This window comes from Oryzias latipes, chromosome 18 (genome assembly GCF_002234675.1).
Source record: "Oryzias latipes chromosome 18, ASM223467v1".
NCBI lineage: Eukaryota > Metazoa > Chordata > Actinopteri > Beloniformes > Adrianichthyidae > Oryzias > Oryzias latipes.
In genome coordinates, this window is record NC_019876.2 from 14,431,395 (window position 1) to 14,455,455 (window position 24,061).

Sequence of the window (24,061 nt, forward strand, 5' to 3'; positions counted from 1 at the left end):
TATTCTTTGAAGGTGCAGCAACCTGTCTTAAATGCTCCTTTCCGGGTAAGGGTTAGTTAAGGCGACAGAGAACAAACTAGAAGCTGTGACAGTTTTTTTTCTAACACTGTGGGAGCATGCACGTGCTCGTACACGCCTGTTTGTGTTTTTTCCACGTGGACGTGCCTGCGCGCGACCAACTAGACCGTTGCGGAAGTGACGGCAAGGCGGCGATGGCGGCTCGCAGATTCATTCCGGATTTCAACTGGACTACAAACTGATTCTAGCCAGACTGGTCGGACTTTACGGAACTTTTGCACAGTCGTCCCTCCTCTGGTGCCGGCCAGGTCGAAGTCACATTGAGCCGGTGCCTGTCAACGAACGTCCGCACAGTTTTTTGGGGGTATTTTTGTCCAGGGTTCAAGGTGGTCACCCTGTCGAGCTAGCTGTAGCCTTGTAGCTATCAAGCTAGCGGCGGTTAGTGTACAGCTTTGAGAGGCTACTCTGTCAAGAAGCTACGTGCTAAAGGTCCATGCAGCGGCTTTTACTTTCTCCCCCTCCAAGTTGGCCTGTTTACGTTACAATGCGAGTGCCATTCGGTCCGTGCTAAACGAGCCACAACCGTGCAGAGCGAGGAACTCAGTCACACACGTTTGCTTCGGCCTCTTCCTGATTGATATATATATATATATATATATATATTGAAGTAGCTGGTTTGGCGGCTGTCGCTAAAGAGAAACGCAGCTAGTTAGTCCCTTCTGTGCACAGATAACACGTTTTCTTTTTAATCAACTGGAAATTGACCCGCCGTGGGGTCTTTGCGTGCTCATCAACATGCTGAAGACCCGGCAGTGTCTTCTCGGCATCCGCACTTTCCTCAGTGTTACGTCCAGAATATGGGGCTTCTTCATGTACATCCTCAGGAAGCACCTACGAACGGTAAGAGACTGACAAAGTGACGTTTATTTGCCTCAAAGACTTTTAGCGCTTAATACAGGCTCCCTCCTGTTCAAATCAAAACGTTCTTTATTTAAAAAGCCCTTTTCATACTGTAATACAATGTCAGTGCTATTGTAAAGGTGATACTTTACGAGGTCGAGTCTTAAATGGTTAAGTGTTTGCAACTGCAAGTCCATCAAAATTAAGACATAAACAAAAACCAGTGTTGATTCCTTATAAATATTCAGCCTTTTTGAAAAAATAAGCAACTACCTTTGAGTTTACTAAGTAAGCATTTAAACTACAAAATACAATGTTATTTTTAAATAATTAATAAAACCTTAGTTAGGAAGCATTATATTAGATCAGAAGTGTAGATTATTTTTTATCCCTTAGTTTACAACCGCCCTTAGTCTTTATGGACTTTTTTTTATAGATCTAAAGACCCACTCCTATGAGAATTGTGCTTTTGACCTGTTCTTGTGGCATTTTTCACATGGAGGACATGTATAAAATAAATTAAGCTTAAAAATTCCGGGTATTTCTTTATTCAAATGGTGAATCAGGAGCTGATTAGCCACAATTTCACTGCTTTGCTCTGTTCTGATGTATCCACTTGTAGACGTATATAGATTGTACGTCTCTGTTTTCGTTGTCTGAGCAGGTATCCGGCTCAAAACCGTACACTGGGTAGTTCTGATATCATTTTTGTTCCATCGCTCAATGCTAGGTAGCGGTTGTGATGGGCTGTAAGCTAGCGGGAGAGCGTGTAAACAAATGGATGACGGGAAGTAGGAGCGGGCTTAGCGCACACCAACACTTCCCCTCACAACTCGGTGGTGAATTTCTAATGAACTACTGCCGCTCTGCACACTGTCTTTATTTGGGCTAAAATCAGCACAGTCATAATTAAAAGACCCCTGGGAAGACTTTTACAGTAGATCAAAAGATGACCGGTTAACTGAAGCCCAGAAACATCCGTCTAAGTTCTATCATAAACATAACAACTAGTATGACAAACTAGAAGTATTTAGGGGAAATGTATTTGTGGTGAAAACGGAGTGAATGTCTGCTTTAAGCTGCCTTTAAAGCAAACAAAGCCTGGAGGTGTGTCTCGTGTGTCGTAATCAAGTCGCTGTTGTAGGTTTGTCTGCAGTTTGTGTGGCAGTTTTGTCAACTGGCTATGTGAGTTTTGTAGTGGAGTCCATGCTATGGATGGAGTGAGAGGATTACGTCAGCACACGGACACCACTGTTCTGTGTCACTCGTTTGGCTTTGTTGTTTAGGATCTCTAATCATTTTATTTGGTCTACCAAAAGCATGAAAATGACTCACGTATAGGACTTCTTTTTCAAATCAAATGATCTTTTTTTAAACTTCTAATTAAAACCCCCAGACTTCCTCTGACACTGATCCCAATCAGCACTTAATGAATGAGAAGACAATTGTTGATGAATGTCACCGACTCTGCTGTTATAAAAGGGTCTTGTTCATTTCCCTCGCCAGATTAAAATTTAAATAATTCATTGATTAATTCAAGAATAGACGGGCCTGTACTGATTATGCATCTAATACTTTATTTTTTAAAAATACTATGAAGTTTGGTACGACAGAATATTAGCATCAGCATAAAAATAAATACATTTATGAGAATAAAGTTATTAAAATATGAGGAAAATGTGTGCATTTACGAGAATAAAGTCCTTAAATTGAGCCTTAAAAAAGTATTATTTTATGAGAATAAAGTCATACATTTATGCGGCAAAAGGCTGTTTACTAATAATAATAACAAAAAAGAACCAATGAGGTGTTTCAGTATGAGAGACTTGGAGCGCATTGTGCGCAGTTACTTCAGCATTGCTATTTATAATAAGGAAGCACTGAGACTTTTACTGAGTCAACGTTGTTTTATTATAAGGACATTTGAAAAAATCTGCAGGACACTGGACCTCTTCAGATGATTTTGACCCACAAGGAGTGGAATTCCGGCGGGAAAGACGTCCAAATGCATTATGGCACATGGATGCCTGTAATAAAAAAACCTGCCGGTAAATGGCTGCACTGGCGGGTTCACTTAATGTGAACAGACGCTTACACAACCAACTTTATTAAAAGAAAATTACGACTTATTTATCATACTTTATTTGCGTAAATTAATTTATTTTGTTTCTGTCATGGTGACCCTAATACTCCATCGCAGTTTGGCACAACGGCAAGAACGTTTAGTTTGTTAAAACGATCATGAATGATGGAAAATTGTTATTTATTGATACTAGCGGGTTAAATGGATAAAAGAAAAGGCTGTTGAATGCAGATCCATTTCCATAAATGTGTTATCTCTGCTTCAGATACATAAAGCAGGTAACCTCCACTTTACCCGTCTTTATGCTGCAGGAATGTATTTCCTGTTTTAGTCTCAGGGGTGCCCAGCAGCTGCAGCCACTGCAAGCTTCCCCAAGCTCGCCGTGGCTGGCAGCAGCGAGTAAAAGGGAGGGGGCACCACCACGGGGAGGCCCCGTCCCATGGAAAAGGTCCCAAGCAGTTCAGTCAAAGTCACCCTTGCAAGTCTTCCTGTCTGTGAGTGCCCCGCTGACACCCACTGACAGCTGGAGGGGGGGTAAAAATAGCCCCTGTGAGGGAAAAGTGCAGAGCCCCTGAGCAGGAGCAGCACTTGGAAGGCTCCTCACTGTAGTTGGAGCCGGAATTAAACCAACGTTCACTCTTGGATGATGTTTCTTCTCATTTATGACCTACTTTCTCTTATTTACAGCTGTAAATAAAAAATAAGGGCTGTAAAAGCGAATCAAGTTCCACTGCTCTAAATTCAGAATGAGCATCCGTGGGCTTCCACTACTAATCTTTTCAAAATAAAAGCAACAATAATAGTAATGCATTTTTTTAAGAAGTTTATGGTGGAAACCACCAGACGGCATCTTCCAAGCAAACATTGATGCACATATTTAAATGTGGGATACATTTTTTTACCCAAATGACCTCATTGTTTTTTATATTTTCACATTCAATCTTGTATTTTGTATTTACATTTTCAGATAATCCAGTATCAGACGGTGCGATACGACACTTTGCCCCTGTCCCCCATCTCCAGAAACAGACTAAGTGAGTACGCCAGGGTTTTTTTCTCATGTGGAACAGCTTTTGACGCCGTCGGAGGACGAAGCTTCTTGTGTCTCCGTTTTGTTTGCTTCTTTCACAACACACATGCTGACGCCCGCAGCTTTGCAGTGATGAACCGAATCAACAAGAAGGAACTGCCGGTGGTGCTACAGAAAGAGCCTTTTTCGCAGACAAAGCTGCTCAGAAACACTCACCACTTCCTTCACCACAAAGTTCAAGCCCAGCCGTTTTCACACAATTTATTTTCTCCTCATGAGGGACCCCCCCCCAGATAATTTACACCTTGACCTGTTAAAACTACCAGCTAAAAACAAACTTCAGTTCACGTCTGTGCTTTCTCAGCCGATCAAGCGCCTGAACGGATGTTTGTCATCCGTTAAATGAAGGTTTGGGTTGTCTGGTCAAAAGCAAAGATCGCTCAGAATCTGTTCCTGCGTCATTTCAGCTGAAAATATTGAGTGACAAGAGAAAGAAAAGATTATATTCACTTGATGGGAGATGTTGATCTTTAGCCTTGCAGTGTTTCCCAAGATACTTCAGTCCATTTGTAAACAAAAACGAGACCAAATTGTAGCAATTGATGTTTATAAGTTGCTATGGAAACCTTCAAGGGTTGAAGAAAAACACAAATGAAAATTGTGTTTTTAACATGTTCTTGTGGCATTTTTTTCTTGTGATGGAGGACATGTCTAAAGAAATTAAGCTAAAGATTGCAAATCTGTACGCCAGTGGGAGAGCATGTAAACAGAAAGCTCTCAGATCCACGTACGTATCAGTTTTCCTCGTCTCAGCGGGCATCTGGCTCAAAATCGTACGTCTGGACATCTCCAACACTGCTCGCCATTTTTGTTGCACCGCTAATAGGTCTTTTGTTTTGATTTTTTTTTTTGGGGGGGAGGGGTATAAATGGCAGGAAAGCACTCCATCCTAATTGTCCCGCCCACAACTCAGAGGTGAATTTCTAATGAACTCCTCCCGCTCTGCAGAAACTACATCTTTGAAAAGGACTAGTTCTTTTCGGTTTGTGTGGCCGAAACAATAGAATCATAATATTGGAAAAAAAAAAAAGAACAGAAAACAGATCAAAAGAGGATTGAAGTGGGCCTTTAAAATATGTTAGTATGTGGGTGGAGATGCTGGCCTTCCATTACCATGTGTGTGTGAATGAACTTCTGTCAGTAGACCTCAGGCATCGCTGACTCTTGACCTGCTTCATTTGCTTCTTTGACGCCTAACTAGAGCTGAAGAGCCGAACCCGAGCGAATGACCACGGCCTTCACTCACAGCCCCATTAGTTCTGCTGACAGCGTCCGTACAACATCCGGGTGTCACACCAGTCTAATTCCTTTTTCTGCATGTGCGTTCTGTTCTTAAATTCAGCTTTCGTTGAGTGTATCCACTTTGTCTCTTAAACCAGATGCAGTAAAAAGGAAGATTCTGGTTCTGGACTTGGACGAGACGCTGATCCATTCTCACCACGATGGGGTTCTGAGGCCTACAGTGAGGCCCGGCACGCCTCCAGACTTTATCCTCAAAGTACGGACACTCCCACATGAACTCACCTGCTTTTGTTTCTTTGCTTTCTGTCGATGATCTGACCTCTTTTGTTTGCTCTTCCTCTCAGGTTGTCATCGACAAACATCCAGTCAGATTCTTTGTACATAAAAGGCCGCACGTGGACTTCTTTTTAGAAGTGGTATGTCTAGTCCTGCCTGAGTTGTGTTAGACAGGAAGAATAGCTGGAAACGGCTGCCGATTGTGTCCACAGGTGAGCCAGTGGTACGAGCTGGTGGTTTTCACAGCCAGTATGGAGATCTACGGTTCAGCCGTGGCCGACAAGCTGGACAACAACAGGAACATCCTAAAACGCAGATACTACAGACAGGTGGGGCTTTAAACCCTCAACCCCAGTCAGCTTTTTATTCCCACCGACGTTGACTCTTTGTGCGATTTCTTTTCTTCTGACAGCACTGTACGCTGGACTTAGGTAGTTATATTAAAGATCTGTCTGTAGTACACGATGACCTGTCTAGTATTGTAATCCTGGACAACTCGCCTGGTGCTTATCGAAGCCATCCAGGTAAGGACAAAGCTTTATTTTGTTTTCTAAAGAAAATGTAAACCACATGGAACAAAATTCATGTATAAAAAAAGAAAAGAAAAACAATAAAAAATCTGTTTTGACTCATTTTAGACAAACACACCTGTTGTATTATTAGCCACACCTGAACTCAAATCCCATGAGCAACAAAACATCGACTTTCAGCTGAATTGAGGAAGCAGCAGCGCATAAAGAACTTTAGACAAATGAATACAAAAACAGAAAAAGGAAGATAAATCCTATTCTCTGTCCTTTTTACACAATGTAATTTGATTGATCTGTTTCCATTTATTACGCTTATTTAAGATTTATAACTTTTTTGTTTTTATTAACGGAAAAACATTTTACTGCTGAAAACATTAGACTATCTGCTTTAAAATGCAGCATTTCACCTATTTATCTTAATATTTTTGTCATAATTTCACCTCTGAATAATAAATTGTTCCCTCGTTTGTGGCAGGAGTTGGATATTTTAAAAAAAAACCTGCGGTAGAGGAAATCTGTGAAAGATTAGAAATGTTTTAGGGCTCCTCACTGCACACTTTACACACTTTTCTCGTGAATATTTTCACCCTTTTCTGACTTGTTTAACTTCTCAAAGTTCAACTGCTCATAGAAAATCAAGGCCATTATTATAGAATTAAAAAAAACTAGATTTGTGTAGATTTGGCAAAATGAACACATTTGGTACCAGAAACAAAGTACAAAGGAAGTTGTTTGATAGACGAGATCTACAGCCAATCAGGACGCAGAACACAATGTGCTGTAAAAAATAAAAATGAACAAGCCAAATTACACACAAAAAACCTTAGAATGGCGAGACTGCAAAAGGTGAACTGGGATATAGCGAGGGAACATTGCAGTTTATTTCTTTGAAGATCAGTTACTTCTTTGTTTTTATGATGAAATGTACTTAGGTTTTTAGTGCATTTATGCAATATTGTTCAATCTAACTATTCATGAAGGTAAAATGAATAAATGAGGGGTTGGATTGAGAAAGACCGAGGGATAAAAAAAAAGACCAGCAAAGATCTAGCATGAATTATTTATTGTTGCTGTCCAATTCATTATAAAATAGAAAGAATCATGCTGATGTCAAAAGTCAAAAACCTCACCGATATGAAAATGAAGACCTTTAAGTTTCCTCTTCAGGAGTTTCAGGTTTTTAAATCCCTCCGTTGTGGCTGCTTGATGAGATTTACTGGAGCTTTTTGTCCTCTGGATAATCAAAACCTTTATTTCAAAACAGTAACCTGTGTTTACAGACGCTTGTCTATTGTTTCAATGAGTTTATTCATCTGAAACATGTAAATGTGGCAAATATTCATACAAATAAACTAAACGACAAACGTATTTCCACATTACACACACAGCCACATACATGGTGATAATTTTCACAAAAAAAAAACAAAATACAGATTTTTTTTTTTTAAGGAACATATCTTAATTCCTGTAAGAATGAAGTATAGCAAAAATACTAACTAATAAACTATTGATGTTCTGTTTTGTCAGTAATCTACACAAAATCAATGGAGCTTTATGATGAAACAGATGAACTTTAGAAGCCAGGAGTGGATTTAAAGGCAATGCTTCTCACCACAAGCAGTGATTCCTTTCTTCTCTTCTCTCTTTCAGACAATGCAATTCCCATCAAGTCCTGGTTTAGTGACCCTAGTGACACAGCGCTTCTTAATTTGCTGCCTATGCTGGATGCACTAAGGTAACGGGACTGGGAGCTTGTTTACAAAGCAAACACTCCATGTTTACTGACTTTAAAGGCTTTATTACACTTATTAAACCGTTTCAGTTTCACAGATAAAGTGTGATTGGAGTTATTACTATTTATACAGTATTTATTTGTATAAATACTGTATAATATCCCTTTTAGGGTTTTTTGTTGTTTTGCAAAAGGAATCCAAATATTTGTTGACTGTCTGAAAATAAAAAATTCAATCCTTTTTTCACAGTTTTCTCTTAATGAAAGTGAAATATATTCTCCTTAAAGTCCAACTCCGATCCTCTTTTTCCTCCATTTTCTAAGCGTCCTCAGTGGTCTTTTGATTAAGATTCCGCTGTTTTTAGACAAAATTTAAAATAAAAGTGGACATAATTCACCTCTGAGTTGTAGGCAGAGTAAGCCCGCCCCCACTTCCCGTCATTCATTTGCATGTACGCTCTCCTGCTAACTCACAGGAGCGTTTTTTTCTTGATCTTTTTTAAATGGCATGTTTTCCTCTGCCTCTGATATACGACTCACTCAAATGCAACTTTAAGCTTAATTTTCCTTCTATATGTCCTCCATCATCAGAAAATGCTACAAGAAGATGTTAAAAACCCCATTTTGTCATCCGAGTGGGTCTTTTAAGGAATTTATGAGCTTTTGTTTTGCCGTCTGAAGAGCCAGACTTGTCTTGTTCTCGGCCTCAGGTTCACCGCTGACGTCCGCTCCGTCCTCAGTCGAAACCTCCATCAGCACCGGCTTTGGTGATTGGCTGAACCGAGGGGAACCGGTCGTGTTGACCAGCGTCTTCCTCTCTGCTGGCCTCCAACCTGCCCTCCATCCCCGCCCAGGCCTCCCGCCCGTCCTCTCTGAGCCTCTCAGAAGGGACATTCACTCGGAACGAACAATAACGGGATCACAGAAATAAAAAACAAACAAACTACTGGGTTGGGAGGGGGAAGCCAGCTTTTTTTTTTTTCCTTTCTTGAATCTTTATTTGTATTATTTTTCTTTTTCAAAAACAAATGGAGTCTCTGCCTTATCGCTCCTGATACTGACTGCGTATGGAGGTGAGTGAGCCTGTTTGTGTGAGTATGCCTGCTGGGTCCGTTCAGCATTTTTGGACATTTTGGAGGACTGACGGGGCAGACGGAGGATCATCAGAGAGACACTAGACAATTCTACACCCGGAATTCTTCCTCCTCTCCACCGTCGATGCAGCTCAGCAGAACTTCTTGGAGGAAATGGAAAAACTGCTCCTTCATTCAATCAAATTTTTACTTCACTGATTGGTACTTGTTTTTTCTTCCCATCAAGTATGGATTGATTTAAATAATTTAACTGATCTTTACTTTCAAGAAACATATTTTTAAGGACACATTTTTTCCCCCCAGATGAAGACTTTAAAGTTGTAAGAGCCAGAAAAGAAAAAGAAAAAGGAGTGGCTCGTAACGGTTTGGGGACTGCCATGCCGCCTTTCCATATCTGATTGTTTCTATTTCCATGATATATAATAGAATGAATTCTGCACATAATGCTCTCCACCTTGGTCATTTGAAGCCATCCTGGTTTGTTATAATAGGAATTGCACTTAATTCTCCTCATTTTATTTTTTTGTTGCAGTTTGCAATTTGATTTAAATTCACAATCTTTACAGTTTTTTTAACCCCATCCCCTCTTAACTATATGGGTTTAATCCTGTATCTTTAAATGCCTTCTGAACAATGTTGGTCTCATCAAAGCTCACAGCAGATTCTTATCAGCTCTGTCTCCATGTCTGTGTTACTAATAAAACACTTGTCAGTATCGACCTTTTATTGTTCCGCTTCTTTTTTTTGTTTTTAAGAGAACAGATTTTTTTTTCATACTTTAGCCAAATTTTGCAACAACAAAAAAATGAATCACTAAGCTCAGGATCTGGAGTTCTGCAACAATCCGCCACCTTGTGGTAGAATTAGTACTTACAGGTGACTTTGTTTTTCGTTCTGTAACCCTTGTGCTATCTTAGATGACCCCACCCTTACTTTGACGTGTTCTCCCTACAATGACAAAGGTGGATAAAGGTGGAAAGATTTCATGTAATCCATGGACACCAGTGAAGATCACAAATCATAGAAGAAAAAAGGTTCAGAGTACTGTCTAGTGGGTCTAGATGACCCAACTCCCAATGTTAAAGTGCCTAGAATAACACAGAATAGAAGAAAACTGAAAATTGTATTCAAAGGGGTCTGCAGCCTACAGCCCCAAAGTCATATGTGTGGGGGGGGGGGGTAACTGTAAACTACCTCAAACGTATCTATCACTTTGTCTATTTGATCTTTTCCATATCTACACTCCCTCCCGCTCTCTCTGATCTTCTTCCCTGCAGCGCTCCGTACCCCCCATTCGACTGGTCACCATGGGGACCAGAGCCTTTAGCCAATCGGCCCCCCCCAACTATGGAACTCTCTCCCCCTGGACCTCCGTATCACTGACTCATTAATTATCTTTAATTCTGCGTTTCAACTACGATTGCCCATCCATCCGTTGTCTGATTTTATTATTTCTGTAGTGGCAAGAAAGGAGCTTTAAAATAAAATAGCTTATTACTATTATTATAAACTTTGTTCAACTTTTTCACAAACAGTTGAAGGAAAGTTTCACAAGTCAAAATACAACATTAGGACAGATTTTTGAATGCTGTGTACAGAAATCAATTGGAAATCAGAATTAAGTTTCACCAAATTAATAAGGCTGATTTTTTTAAAGAAATTAAAGGATTTTAGGTTTACTTTATGTATTGAAAAACATGTTAAGGGTCACCTTATTAGCTTTAATGTAATTTTAGTTAATTAGATTTATACATTTTTAGCTGAAATTCACTGCGAGCAGTAAAAATAAGCGGGGTTTTTTCCTGATCACCGCTGACATCACTACAACATTTGCTGCATTGAGATGTTCATGTGGCACAGGGTCTTTTATTTTGAAAAGAAGTCCTTAGAAACTATTATAAAGTATTTCATATTTTGACAAAAGACTATTTTCTATAAGTTTATCTGTCATTGATGCCCAAAAAGCAACAATTTATTTATACTGATCACAATAGTAACATACCGGTAAATACAAATCAGTGTCTTATTTTTCTAAAGGTTGAATTAAGACTTTCCTATTGGGTTTATGTTAATAAGAAATCTGTACATGTAGAGGCTTGCAGGCCCCTGTTCTTGAGATTTAATAAACTTGTAACTTTTGAATCAAAATAAAAAAAAAATCGTCATAAAGCGGTGTTAAATTAAAGAAGAAGAAAAAACACATTTATGTATGAAATATGGTTTAAAGGTGGTTGTGCTTTTCTCAGTTTCTTAAAGGGAAAAAAGTAATCTATTTTTATAGAAATGCTGCACATTTTAATTATGTATAACTAGATTGTTCACATTTGTATCAATTTTTTTAAATAAATGTTCCCACTTCTGCACTTTTTTCTCTGACGGCTAATAGTTTGCAGAACAGTGTGTCATCCTGTTTTATTTTCATTTGCTCTTCTTAGGTTTTTGTGTCTAAAACCACAAATTTACGAGTACCTTGTCATATAAAGCTTTTTTTCTTTTTAACCACACGTTGAGACGAAAAATACCTGCAAGAACAAGAAAAGTAACTTCTTTTGCCGTTCCAGGCTTTTTCAAGTCACCAACAGGAAGAATGTCGCCGAACGCCAAACACATTTGACTGGCCCGTCCACTGCATACCTGTTTAAACGTGCTTCATCCTGCAATAAAAACAAAGTAGCACTGAACATTTCAGATAAGGGCCCCTTATATCAGCGGTACTGTGGAATCTGAACACACGTCACACAAATACCCTGGGACAGATATTTGTTGGGGTTACATTTTAGTTTGGGTGGCGGATTTGAAACATTTTACTTTCAGGTTTGTTATAAAGCACCATTCTTTTTGGTGGAAAAAGATGAAAAAGTTCAATGAAAACACCAAAGCAATTATGTGTAAAGTGGTCTGATGCTGATACTAGTAACCCATGCAGAAGATATGTATAAAAACTGCTTCTGTAATGAGCTAAATTGAGGTCAATCTGTTCACTTTTAAACCATTTTCAAAAAGAATTGCAACACAAAAGTGTCAGACTTTAACATGTGAACCCTCAGCTTGATTCTCACCTCACTCACTCTATGTCATAGGACTTTGAAGCTCAGAGGGGTCATGCGCACATAATGAGTCAGTCACCCAGCTGTGAGTCACTTGCACAACAAGCAGGCTAGGATGTTTTTTTTTTATTTCTCTATTGAGGACAGTAGTTTTATGAATGACAATTAGATTTTCTTTAGTTACAATAAATAACAAGGATTAGAAAAAAACTTGTGTACACATTTACAATGTGGTTCTAAAACAAAAAACATTTAAAATAATAATCAAGAAGTTTTCATCCTTAAAATAATTGAAATTGAATCAAAAACCTGTTAGTTTAGCACAGATTTCCAATTAGTTTTATTCAGGGTTTTTTCTTAAGTTTTTATTTTAATGAAAGTGTAAAATGTAAAAATTGAAATTGGTTATGGCTTTTTCTATTTTTAAGATAAAATATATGGGATTTTTCCTTTTCTTTTTTCCATTGAGGACAATTGTTTTAAGAATGATAATGACATTTTTCTTAAACAATAAATTCAAAGATTATGAAAAAAGTGTGTAAACATTTCAAATGTGGTTATGAAAGAAAATACATTTAAAATCATAATCTAGAAGTTTGCATTTTTAAAATGACATATGTCATTTAAATTGGATCATATTTACCATAAATTTCCAATTCGTTTATTTTTCCTATATTTCATTGATTGAATCAGAAATAAAAAAATGTAATGAGGGAAATTTGTTTTGGAAAAAATATATAATAGTTTGTTATGATATATGTTTATATCTTCTCATCAGTTTTATTCTAATATGTTGTCAGCATCATATCCTCACAACTTATTGACGGCTACATCATTAGTAAACAGTGTTTTAGTCTAAGACACAGTCGGGCTTTTATTTTTTCTGGATTTCACCCACTAAAGCTAGAAAAACCAAAGTGATGATGGTTGTTTTGGAGTTTCCTCTTAGCTCTGCTGCTGCGGCTGGGCCGCGGTCATATGACAAGGACAGATGCCTCCTCACCGCCCTCCCCTGGAGTATCATGCGCAGTGGTTGTGGAAAAATAAAAGTAGTTCCTCTGGAAATGTCTGTTTCCCAACATCAAACGACTGTAAAATGCTTTTAATATTCAATAAATTTGATCAAATCGAAATAGGCATGGAACGTCCTGCCCGTGCGATTGGCAGGTACGCCCTATGAACTGGACTATCTCTCTACGTCATGTTGTTATTGTATCACTCCGCCGCAATCGCACTAGGTAAACAGCTGTGGAAGGCTAAGGCTAGGTAGCTTCGTGTCTGTTTGTGTCAGCGGGTTTCAGTCGGTCCTTGGGAGAGAGAAAAAGGCAGAAATCTTTTCAACCTCGGAGTGACTGACTTGTTGTCTGTCATCTCTTACAAAGATGAAGTTTCAGTACAAAGAGGAGCATCCATTTGAGAAAAGGAGGTCCGAGGGCGAGAAAATACGGAAGAAGTACCCGGACAGGGTTCCAGTAAGTAGCTAAGCTAAACGTAGCTTGGTTTGGTAGCTTGACTTGATGTGTTTTTAGCAATTGAACGGCCAGCTGGATTACTCAACTGTAACTTCAAACCGCAAAATTAGGGGTGTTTTGTGTTTGTTTCTAACAGAACAATTCAATAGTGAAAAAAATAAAGAATTGATATAGTCATGTAATGTTTTTACACGAGGTTAAATCTCATATCTTGCTAACCACTAGGGCTCGCGGCCGAACTACTAGCTTAATGCTAGTTTCTGGTATTCAAAATCAACCCGTTTGTCGACTTAAAATTGAAATCATGAAATTATAGTGTGTTGTCTACTTGAATAAAAATGTCATTTGTTATTAGAACAATTACGGGCAGCTAGCTGGAAATTGTTGAACGTACTGTGCTTCTTTTTTTTTAATTGTGCATTTGTTACGTCGTGTTGTTTGTGTTGATTCTACTTTGTTGTTTTCGAGTCATTGATGCTGAAACTGATATGTCTGTCTGGATGAAATCATTTCATTCCCTATGCCTCTATTGACTTGACATTTGGCTGTACTTTCTTCTGACATCTGTTTCCCATCGGGTACTATTTTTGAACACAATTATTGTATTAAGTAATTACTAATAAATTATTTCCTTTTTTCTATTTTATTTGTCAACTACTATCACATTTTTTAACGTTTTTTTTTCTTTTCTTTTTTGTGTAGTACATAAAGCTAGTCACGTTTATTCACAAAATAATGATGCTTTTTTTTAGATATATTTGTCAAAAATTAAGTATTTTGTAAAAAAAACTTTTTTTCCCTGCTATTTTGTAGTTTAGAAAAAAGTTTTCAGACAAATCAATCATGCATTCATTGTATTTTCCCCTAATGATGTTGAGCCACATTTAGGTCATTTCAGTTCCCACCTGACACAAGGTTGATTTTTTTTTTTTTTTCAGTTCCCTTTTCTTAGAAAGGTGAAGCACGCAGGGGAAAAATTTCTCGCTGTGTGAATTTAAATCTTAACAGAAATCTGTTGTGGAAATGCTGCTTTAATTTTTTTTCTTTTTTCTTCAGGTTATTGTGGAGAAAGCCCCCAAGGCTAGAATAGGAGATCTGGACAAGAAAAAATACCTTGTCCCTTCTGACTTAACAGGTAAACATATCACTCTTTTAAAAGAAAAAGAAAAAAGTACGGTTCACTTTTTACCGTTGTATAAGAAATTGTATTTTCTTTTTTTTTTTTTTTTAAGTGGGCCAGTTTTACTTCCTCATCCGGAAAAGAATCCACTTAAGAGCAGAGGATGCTCTCTTCTTCTTTGTAAACAACGTCATTCCTCCCACCTCAGCAACCATGGGACTGTTGTACCAGGCAAGAGTCTAACTCACTGAATTTTTAACTGTTACTGAAAGTATTTCCTCTGTTCCTCTTATTTTACTCTATTTGATTTCCTCAGGAGCACCACGAAGAGGACTTTTTCCTCTACATTGCCTACAGTGATGAGAGTGTGTATGGGAACAGCCAAAGGGAAATGTGATCCCCTTCAACCACCTTTCTGAGACCTTTGTCATTCATTCATTTAAAAAGTAAAATCCAGCTTGGCAGTGTAGAGTTCCCAGAGTAAATGTCATCTGCACTTTCACTTCTCACAAACACAATCTTTTACATATTCATTTATGACTTTTTCTATTTTGCAGTCTGAATTGTATTTGCCTTCTCTGGTTTGGTTTTTGGGAATCGTACTCCACAGAATGCCTGATAAAGAAAAGTGAAAATAAAATCTCAACCGCTATGCGCTTGTATTTACTTCTGAGTGCAGAAAACAGAGGCAGAATTTGTTGAGTTAAATTGACCCCTGCCTGGTAATAAGTATAAATAGTGCTTGTCAAATTTTGACAAGACTTTGATGATGAAAAAGATTTTGGTTTATGTTTTAAAGTCAATAATTTTCAAAAGAATAGTGATAGTGCTGCCAGCGGTAGTGATCTTTTTTTTTTTTCCTTTTGATTTATTTTATTTTAAATTTAAAGAGGTCACGGTAAGCTTTATTTTTATTAAATTGTTAAATCCCAAAACACTAGTATTTCCTTCCTCATATTTAATCTTTGCGAGGACTATAATAGGATTCAGACTGCTCAATCATTCTCTGCTTTCAGTGGTAAAATTATTTTGACAGCTAATATGATTATTGTTGTTATTATTGTTAATTTTAGGTGGCTCACTTTCTAAAGAAGTTGTAAAGCTGAGTGTAATTTTCTTTTTAAGTTTCTTATTTTTTAAAAAGGATTTACAGTAGAACTCTGTATACGGCTGCATTAATGGCTCTTTCTCTCCACTCATGATCGTATATGATAAAATGTTATGAAAGTTGATATTTGTTTCCTGACTTTTTTTATGGTCTGATGATTTTACTGGATAGTAAAAAAATTACATTAAGATTAAAAGGTCATTAAAAAAAGGTGGGATCTAGTCCTAAATGGAAAAACTGTTGCCTATCTTTGATATGAAAGTTAAACAAAACATACAAAAGAAAAATAGGAATATGTTTAAAGTATTTTATCTCTCTTGATAAACCTAGGTAAGTTTGGTCTTTTGATTTTAGAAGTACGTGGCTGTTAGTATAAAAAAAAGGTTATATATATAGTCTGTAAATATAGAGAAAGTTATTAAAAAATGGGGGCATTGGAATGTCCTTATTACAAAATATAGGCTAACTTAAATTTAAAAATATGAGTGCAACATTTTTATTTTACAATTAATACTGTTTTTAAATTCTGTAGTTCAAAATGTGACTTCTGAAATCCACTTAAGCTAGATTTAGAAGATCTAAAAGTGTTGGTCTGAATTTAAACTCCACATTGAAACGCAAATTCCCATGATGCAAATGGGGCAGCCGTGTCTTTTAACCGGAAGTAGAACTCTTTCCCCCGGTCCTAAAACCTCTGTTTATATTCGCGGCCGAAAGTTTTGCCGGATAAAAGCAAAAAGGTAGATATTACAAAAGGCGACACAGTCTGGTTCTTAAAAACGGCAACATTAACGATAAAAGTAAGCATCTTTTCTGAAATAAATTAGCTGTTAGCAAGCATTAAAATAATATAGTATAAACTCCGTCGCGCACTTATTTGTTTAGCTGGTGTGGCTAACTTTAGCTAACAATTGGGTCTTTTTGCACACAGATATACGCATGTTTGTCTTGGACGTATCTTACTTATCACAAACATTCATGTTAAATTTTGCTGCTAGATTAGCGGGTTTATTATTTTTAAAGATTTTGCCGTCTTATCCTTGTTCAGGCTAGCATCACGCAGTACTTGTTTAAATTAAGCTAGGTCATGGCTCGGTATAAACCCTTCCAAAACAGATTAAAAGGTTTATTTAGTTCAATTTTCAGTAAAATTACTTGAGTCTTTTTAGCCCACTTATACTAAACCTCTGAACTTTAAAACAGCTGGCCCCTCCGTTACCAGTGACCATGCCTGCCTTGTTGGAGAGACCGAAACTGTCCAACGCGATGGCCAGAGCCCTCCACAAGCACATCATGAGGGAGAGGGAGCGCAAAAGACAAGGTCAGTGTCATCAAATGAAAAGGAGAAGTAAGTTAACCGAACAGAAATAATCATTCTTCTTTGATTTTCTAGGAGATTTCATTTAAGGCCCACTCCAATCAAATCTTGATCTGTTTTAAAAGCGTTCCCAGTGGCCAGTTTATTATGATTCTGCCGGTTTTAGGCTAAATCAAAAAGTCTGTATCGTTTTCTAGGACGTAGTTTTTGCAGAACAACAGTACCTCACATGGATTTTTTTTGCCTCCAAGTGGAGGCCTCATAATGGAGCAGAGCAGGCTGCTTGTGGCTTGCTGTTGGGTCTATGTCAAAACTGTGAGCTTTTTACAATGACGTTTTTACATCTACTCCTGATTCACAATGATTTGAATAAAAAAAAAATTATATATCTCCTCTATCATGAAAAAAAAAGGCCACAAGAACATGTTTAAAATACCAAACATATAATTTTCATTGGAGTGGGTCTCTAAAATCTGTCTCTGACCTTCTTGACAATTATCATTACAAGTAACTTTATCATGTTTCAGATGTGTGAAAGTGTTACAGGTGATGCTAAATCTTGTCCCTGTAACCTTTCAGAGGAAGAGGAGGTGGATAAAATGATGGAGCAAAAGCTGAAGGAGGAGGAGGAGAGGAAAAGAACCAAAGAAATAGAGGAAAGGATGTCATTAGAGGAAACCAAAGAACAGGTGAGCACCTGCCATCAAAGATGACCCTTATTTTAGGATTTTTAACTGACTCTTTAGTTCTTCCTTTTAATGACATTTCTCCCCTGATGTCAGGTGATGAAAATGGGAGAAAAACTTCAGGGACTTCAAGAAGAAAAGCATCAGCTGTTTCTGCAACTCAAAAAGGTTCTCCATGAGGAGGAGAAGAGGCGCAGAAAGGAGCAGAGGTATTTTCATTCAACAGTTGTTTAGTCCACGAATGATGCCTCTTGTAATTTTGCGCCTCCTTCTGTTATCAGTGATATAACAACGCTGACATCTGCCAGTTACCAACAGAGCCTGCCCATGCACACAGGACAGCACCTCCTTAATATTCAAGGTGAGCTACTAAACCATGAATACACATTTCATAAAAAGGTTGTATGTTTTGTTAGCTAATTTCAGCACTAAGATCATTTTGTTTGTTTATTTATTTCTTTTTTTGAGGGTAGGTAGTCCAGTGAGCCACAGTCGAGCTGGAGCACTACTTGGAGAAAGAAACAAACAGTTGTACACAACAACCGTGATCCCTGTAAGTACAAGTGGGCTGTTAAAAAAACGTCTTGTTAAGTTCTTTACTTAGTTCTGTTGTTTGGAAAAGCCTGGGCCAAGCTGCTTTGCTTTACTTCGGTTCTAACCCGAGTAATGCCTACAAAACCTGCGTATAGCCACTTTGCATATAACCAAAAATAATAAAGTGGACTATTATGAACATTTTATTCTCTAAATCAAAAAAAATGTATCAAGCTAAAACAAAACCACCTCCACAGAACAAAACTGTTTAAGAACAAGGAAGGAGGATATTCTTTAAACAACCTTGTGTACGGACAGCCCAAAAAAGTCAACATTTCTGTCTGTGAAAATGAGTAAAAATGATAAACACAATGGAGAAAAAAGTGCAACCTGAACATTTTGGAAATGTATAAATTAGAAAAGGAGAAATGTGATGTTTGGTTCCTAGATGCTTTTATTTATTTTTTCCCCTTCAGTTATTTTATGTTTTTAATTTTTATTAGTAAAAATGTATGTATTAAATATAGTAAGATTGGTGGTGGGAATTAATAAGATTTTCCTTGTACCCACTCCTTTTTCGAGCACTTCTATTTATCATGTTTATAGCTATTTTATTTTGAAAATAAAAGTAAGTTAATGGAAGGTTCACCGCTGAAACTCTGTTTTTAACAACTTTTTGTCAGAGTCTAAAGCCCTACCTAAATTCCAAACCAGCTTTTTAATACAGAAAATATATTTTTAAAGTGTTTATCCCACTGTGTATGAAAAATAATTTTTTTTGGTGGCCTAGCAACTACACAAAACATTTTTTTTTGTGGAAAATGTCAATCAAATGTTGTCAATCAAGTCACTCTTTTTCCCAGGTTTTCTCACTTCCTCTGGCTTATCTCTAGGGACGGCATTTTCAAACGGGGGGATTCAGCTCTGGCTCAGCAGAACATGGACAGTTCAGTGGAGGACAAGGAGTCCACGAGGCGTACGGCGTAGCTCAGGCCCAGCATCCATCCAGCTACGCTCCAGGACCTTCTGTGTCTGCAAGTTTTGCTAGCAGCTCGCAGATCCGAGGTAGGGAACGTTTAGAAGTTTCTTCAGAACATAGATGGCTCAAATACAGTTCTTCAGTGTGAGATTCGCTTAACCCTAAGTATTCTACCATACAGTTTGCCTTATTCATTTATTTAAATAGGTTTTTTGGGCAAGAATCTTTTTAACATTATTTTTTTCGTTAATTCTTTAGTTATTTTTTACAGGAAAAATAATAAATTCATTGAGATCAGCTTGTATGTTTTATAGCAAACATCAAATGTGTAGAGACAAAATAAAAATGTATAAATCCAAAAACAAGGCAAACAATAAATGTTCCAAGGCTTTTTTCTCTGTCTTTACTGCTCTGCTTGTTTTAAAACTAAAATCTTTTGGAAACTCTCACATCAAATTTGGAATGAAAACTCTATTAGTGGGATCATTCCCTCGTCATTGTAAACAATCAACATGATTGGTAGACAGGGTTAAGAAATACATTAATAAACATATAAATTAATGGGAATTACACGTGGATTTATTTCTGAGTAAAACATGTTTATTTTTTTTACTTTAGGTTATTTTTTTATTAGTTCAAGTTACAATTTTATATATTTTTTTCATTTGTAAATGTTTGATTATAAAGAGCACAACACCTAAAATGCATTAACACCCTTTAATGTGATATGTCAGTCAAATAATTTTAGATTTTTAAGCCGGTAATTTAAATAATAATTTAAGAGTTATCGCTGTAATAATATACTGAGTATATACTTGGCATCAATAACTGAGTATTACAACCTGTAGTTAGCTCTATGTTTAAATCAATTTTGAAACTGTAAAAACTTATTAAACATATATTTTTTTGTTTTGTTAATCGAGTGTTACATCCACAGAAGTCATTGGTTTTAAGCTACACAAACCTGCTTGTGTGTTCTTAGTCACATATGTCAGCAGTCATCAGAACAGTTGTGTGCATTAACGCGCTGTCCTTGATGTCCAGGTGCGTCTGCATTTCAAGCGATGCCTTATCTCCCTCATCAGCAGGCGGGTTACCCCGTTCATGGTCACTTTACCTCCCAACCAGGTAAATCCTCGCATCTGCGTCTGTTTTTTTTTTTGTTCTCAGTCTCTTTTCATTCCTGCAGTGACTAAATCCTTTGTCGAGGTGTTAAGTATACAATTAGTCATTGGAATGTGTTTCTCTTCCATCAAAAACATGTTTTTAATATGTTACTGAGACATTTTTCTAATGATGGAAGAAATAAAGAAAATTCTGCTTAAAATTACATTTTTTTAAAATTCAAATCATTGTGAATCAGGAGCAGACGAAAAAACACCATTTAAAAAAAGCTTGCAGTTGTGACGTTGAAAATAAAGTGGGCGGGCCACAAGGGGGTTACTTTGGGCTAACAGCCCCCCCCCTCCCCCCCCCACAACCCAGAGTTCAAATTTCTGATGAATTATTGCCGCTCTGCAGAAACTATGTCCTAGAAAACGACAATTTTTTTGATTTTGGCTTAAAATGGCATCATCATAATAAAAAAAATAACTTTTAGAATAGATCAAAAGATGATCGGAGTGGGACTTTAAGGCCTTGATAAAATCAAACTCAACAGAATCCATTCGTTATTTTTATTTAATATTTTAGCTTTTCAGCAGCAACGCAAACAAATTAAAAAGATAACATTTGAGAAACCTAAAAATATAGATCTCCTTGTGTGCAGCTTCTCGTTTTTCTACATCAAAACCTGTTCTATTTATAGCCGTTTATTTTTCGTTTCTTTTCTTAGCGCACTGGATGGCTGAGAACGACTGATTTAGATTTCCTTTCTTAATGTCATGTGGAAAATCTTCCTCAGGTTACATCCCTGGAGCTTCCATACCCCTGCAGAAGCAGCTGGAACACGCCAACCAGCAGTCGGGCTTCACTGACGCAGTAAGAGACTTTCACATGCAGAGGCGGGGTCTCTGAAAAGTGACCCGTGTTGGAGTTTTCAGCATGTTGTCTGCAGATATCAGCTTCTAGGTTACAAGTTAGTTTTCCTACAGTTTAAACTGTTTTGTTATCCTATTGTAGATTCATTTTCCCCTTAATCTTTTAATGTTTTGACCTTCTATGTCTAAAATATTTAAATGAAAACTCCCATAATTACTTTGTTTAACTCTTGACCACTGGAGCTTTAGCTCCATTGTTTACATTGTTTCCACTATCGTAAGTCTTCATTCATTTAAAGTCATATCAGCAGATGCTGAAGTGGAGAAAAGCAGCTTTGCGCTGATATGCAGCTTTTTATATCAGTAATGTGTTGCATATCAGCCTGAAACCGACCTGAAAAAAGCACTTTTCCTAAATGTCAGAATCAGCTGATTCACATTGATTACGTATTATTACGTGTCTAAAGAACGAGTGTTAGTGATGTCATCTGAGTGGCTCCTTAAATACTTTTTTTCATATTACATCCGTTTTAATTATGAAAAGAAAAGTCGAATATCTTCTTAAACCTTGTGCTATTTTATGGGGTCCAGATGACCCCACCCTTCCATTGATGTGTTCTCCCTACCATGACAAAGGTGGATAAAGGTGGAAAGATTTCATGTAATCCATGGACACCAGTGAAGATCACAAATCATTGAAGAAAAAAGGTTCAGAGCAATGTCTAGTGGGTCTAGATGACCCCACTCCCAACGTTAAGGTGCCTAGGATAGTATAGGGATAAAAATGAAAAGATTGATTTTAATGTTTTGATTGGGCACATTTAAAAAAAAGGGTGTCTTAATAAAAAAATTGCAGGACCTTTTAAACAGCGTCACCTGGTCTAATGAACCTGATTGTTGACGTTCTTGCAGGGAGGTTTGAGGCCCATGCACCCCTCCGCCATTCACGCCTCTGCTCCAGGCCTGCTGCCCACCCCCATGATCCCGACTGCAAAGGTGAAGTCCTTAAAACAAAAACAAAGAAAAAGCTTTTTCCCTGACAGTTTTCCTTCATGAAAATAAAGGGTTTTATGGTCGCGTGTTCAGTGTCTATGTCAACAAAAAGAAAGATGGACGTCTGGTAGAGGATTTCTTTCATGAAGCTGTTTCTTGGGAATAATATCGGAAAGGCCGCTTTATGGCCCTTTTACTGTAAATAAGTGGTCAATTTCTTCCTCTTATCTGTGGCTCCTGTTGGAAAAATTATTCTTTTTTTTTTTCCTTAAGCATATCCAATCCAGCCAACTCAAACTAAAGAGTCCACAGCAGAATCAACATTGTTTTACACATTTTTCACTGAGAGAGATAGATCATCTCTGCTGCTCGCCCTACGATTGCAGGAATGTGGGATCATTTAAAAGAGAAGCAGTCAGGTTTCCCATCAGTATTAGCTTTATTTTCTACGACTGCAGACAAAAAAAAATCTTCCAAATCCATTTTCTGTTTGTGTCATTTACTATTTGAATCATTGACTGGATATGAGAACTGGACCGATAGAAGTCTGTGGGATTTTGGCTTCTTGGAATCCGCAGCTACTTCCTGTTTGAAAACGCACAGGGGGTGGGGTCACTCAGTCCAGTTCACATACAGTCGATGGTTTGGCCACCATATGTAGAAAATGTTTAAAACAAACATCTCTTTCTTCTTTCTTTTGTCTCTCCCCCATCAGGCCCCTTTCCAGAGCTCTCCACAAGGCGCTCCTCGTCACAGCTTCCACTCCCACAGCCAGAGTGGGCAAAGGTTTTACCATCATGGCAAGTAACTCACAGCTGTCCAAAGTCTCAAAGAAGGCGTCGTCGGAGGCTCTTTGTATTTTGTTCGTTGGATCTTTTTTTTTTTTCTTGTACAGCGTCTTTTATTCTGTCCTTTAAATATAAATCTGTGAAGCAAACAGAAACTGTAAAATAGCTTGATTTGCGAACATGCTGAGAGCAAATGGATGGTTGTGTGTATAGACAGACTTCATGGTGGTTAACACTGCTGTGTGTCAATAGAAAGGGGGGGGGGGGGGGGCTCAAGTGTTTCTTTGAAAGTAAGAGGAGAAACTCTTTACATTATCAGTGATTTATAATACAATCTGTTCATCAAATCAGCCGTTTCTGGTCAGACACATCAATAAAACCTACTTGAATAAATGGGTTTTTGACGTTTGGTTTCACCACGTTGCTTTGATCTCCAGTTGTCTTCTGTGCTGCAAGAAGTTGCTTTAAAACAATTGACTGTATATGAGGACTGGACTGAGTGGCCCCTCCCTCCTTACCTTAAAGGAAGTAGCGGTTGGCTCCAAGCAGCCAAAAATCTTATAGATTCTACAAAGAAATAAACCGCTATTGCTATTTGTCAGAATAATCATTCTTGCTCTGATACCTTTTTTTTTTTAAACAATTTCTTGATGATCCTAATTTTAAAACATTTTTTACTTTGTTACAAGTTTATTGAAGTTATAAGATACCTCAATAAAGTCTGTGATCTCACATTAGAAATGTTTGACAGATTTTCTTTCAAGTGGTAGGGGTGTGGACTTCCAAAAATCCCACTCTTGACTGGTGAGAGGGGTTGCCATAGAAACAACTCAGACTAGCTTCAGACAAATCACAGCTTACTGATGTCGTCTAGGTTCCAACATGGCGGCATCCGTATCGTGGGGAAATAAAACGGTGCTGGAAGTAAAACCTTTTCTTTGGGTGACATCACACTCAGTCAAGTTCTCTGAAGCTACAAAAACACTAGATTTGTTTCGTTCAGCCCATAGACGAGCAGGGAGGGGTTCTTTTTTTCTAGCTCCACCTACAGTTTGAAGAAGCTTAGCGCAAA

The 24,061-nt window shown here is 37.7% G+C and overlaps 3 protein-coding genes across 7 annotated transcripts; all 3 read left to right on the forward strand.

Moving 5' to 3' along the window:
• The first annotated feature begins 169 nt into the window (after positions 1 to 169).
• On the forward strand, positions 170 to 9,685 carry ctdnep1 (CTD nuclear envelope phosphatase 1). The gene is made up of 8 exons (XM_004079793.4): positions 170 to 918; positions 3,969 to 4,035; positions 5,471 to 5,589; positions 5,678 to 5,749; positions 5,822 to 5,938; positions 6,022 to 6,133; positions 7,790 to 7,874; positions 8,582 to 9,685. The coding sequence occupies exons 1-8, from the start codon at positions 814 to 816 to the stop codon at positions 8,640 to 8,642; spliced, it is 738 nt and encodes a 245-aa protein (XP_004079841.1). The 5' UTR covers positions 170 to 813; the 3' UTR covers positions 8,643 to 9,685.
• Positions 9,686 to 13,068: 3,383 nt separating this feature from the next.
• On the forward strand, positions 13,069 to 15,836 carry gabarap (GABA type A receptor-associated protein). The gene is made up of 4 exons (XM_004079794.3): positions 13,069 to 13,484; positions 14,541 to 14,619; positions 14,717 to 14,835; positions 14,921 to 15,836. Exons 1-4 carry the CDS (start codon positions 13,395 to 13,397, stop codon positions 14,999 to 15,001), a joined length of 369 nt encoding a protein of 122 aa, XP_004079842.1. The 5' UTR covers positions 13,069 to 13,394; the 3' UTR covers positions 15,002 to 15,836.
• Positions 15,837 to 16,345: 509 nt separating this feature from the next.
• On the forward strand, positions 16,346 to 23,405 carry gps2 (G protein pathway suppressor 2). 5 transcript variants are annotated; one of them, XM_011487484.3, is made up of 11 exons: positions 16,346 to 16,452; positions 16,916 to 17,060; positions 17,610 to 17,719; positions 17,813 to 17,925; positions 17,998 to 18,077; positions 18,190 to 18,269; positions 19,144 to 19,315; positions 20,274 to 20,357; positions 21,133 to 21,209; positions 22,121 to 22,204; positions 22,917 to 23,405. In XM_011487484.3, the coding sequence occupies exons 2-11, from the start codon at positions 16,940 to 16,942 to the stop codon at positions 23,007 to 23,009; spliced, it is 1,014 nt and encodes a 337-aa protein (XP_011485786.1). In that variant the 5' UTR covers positions 16,346 to 16,452; positions 16,916 to 16,939; the 3' UTR covers positions 23,010 to 23,405. The 5 variants fall into 5 exon arrangements, with proteins under 5 accessions (XP_011485786.1, XP_004079843.1, XP_023822142.1 ...); XM_004079795.4 differs by having other exon boundaries at positions 16,916 to 17,033; XM_011487483.3 differs by having other exon boundaries at positions 16,372 to 16,512.
• Positions 23,406 to 24,061: the final 656 nt, after the last annotated feature.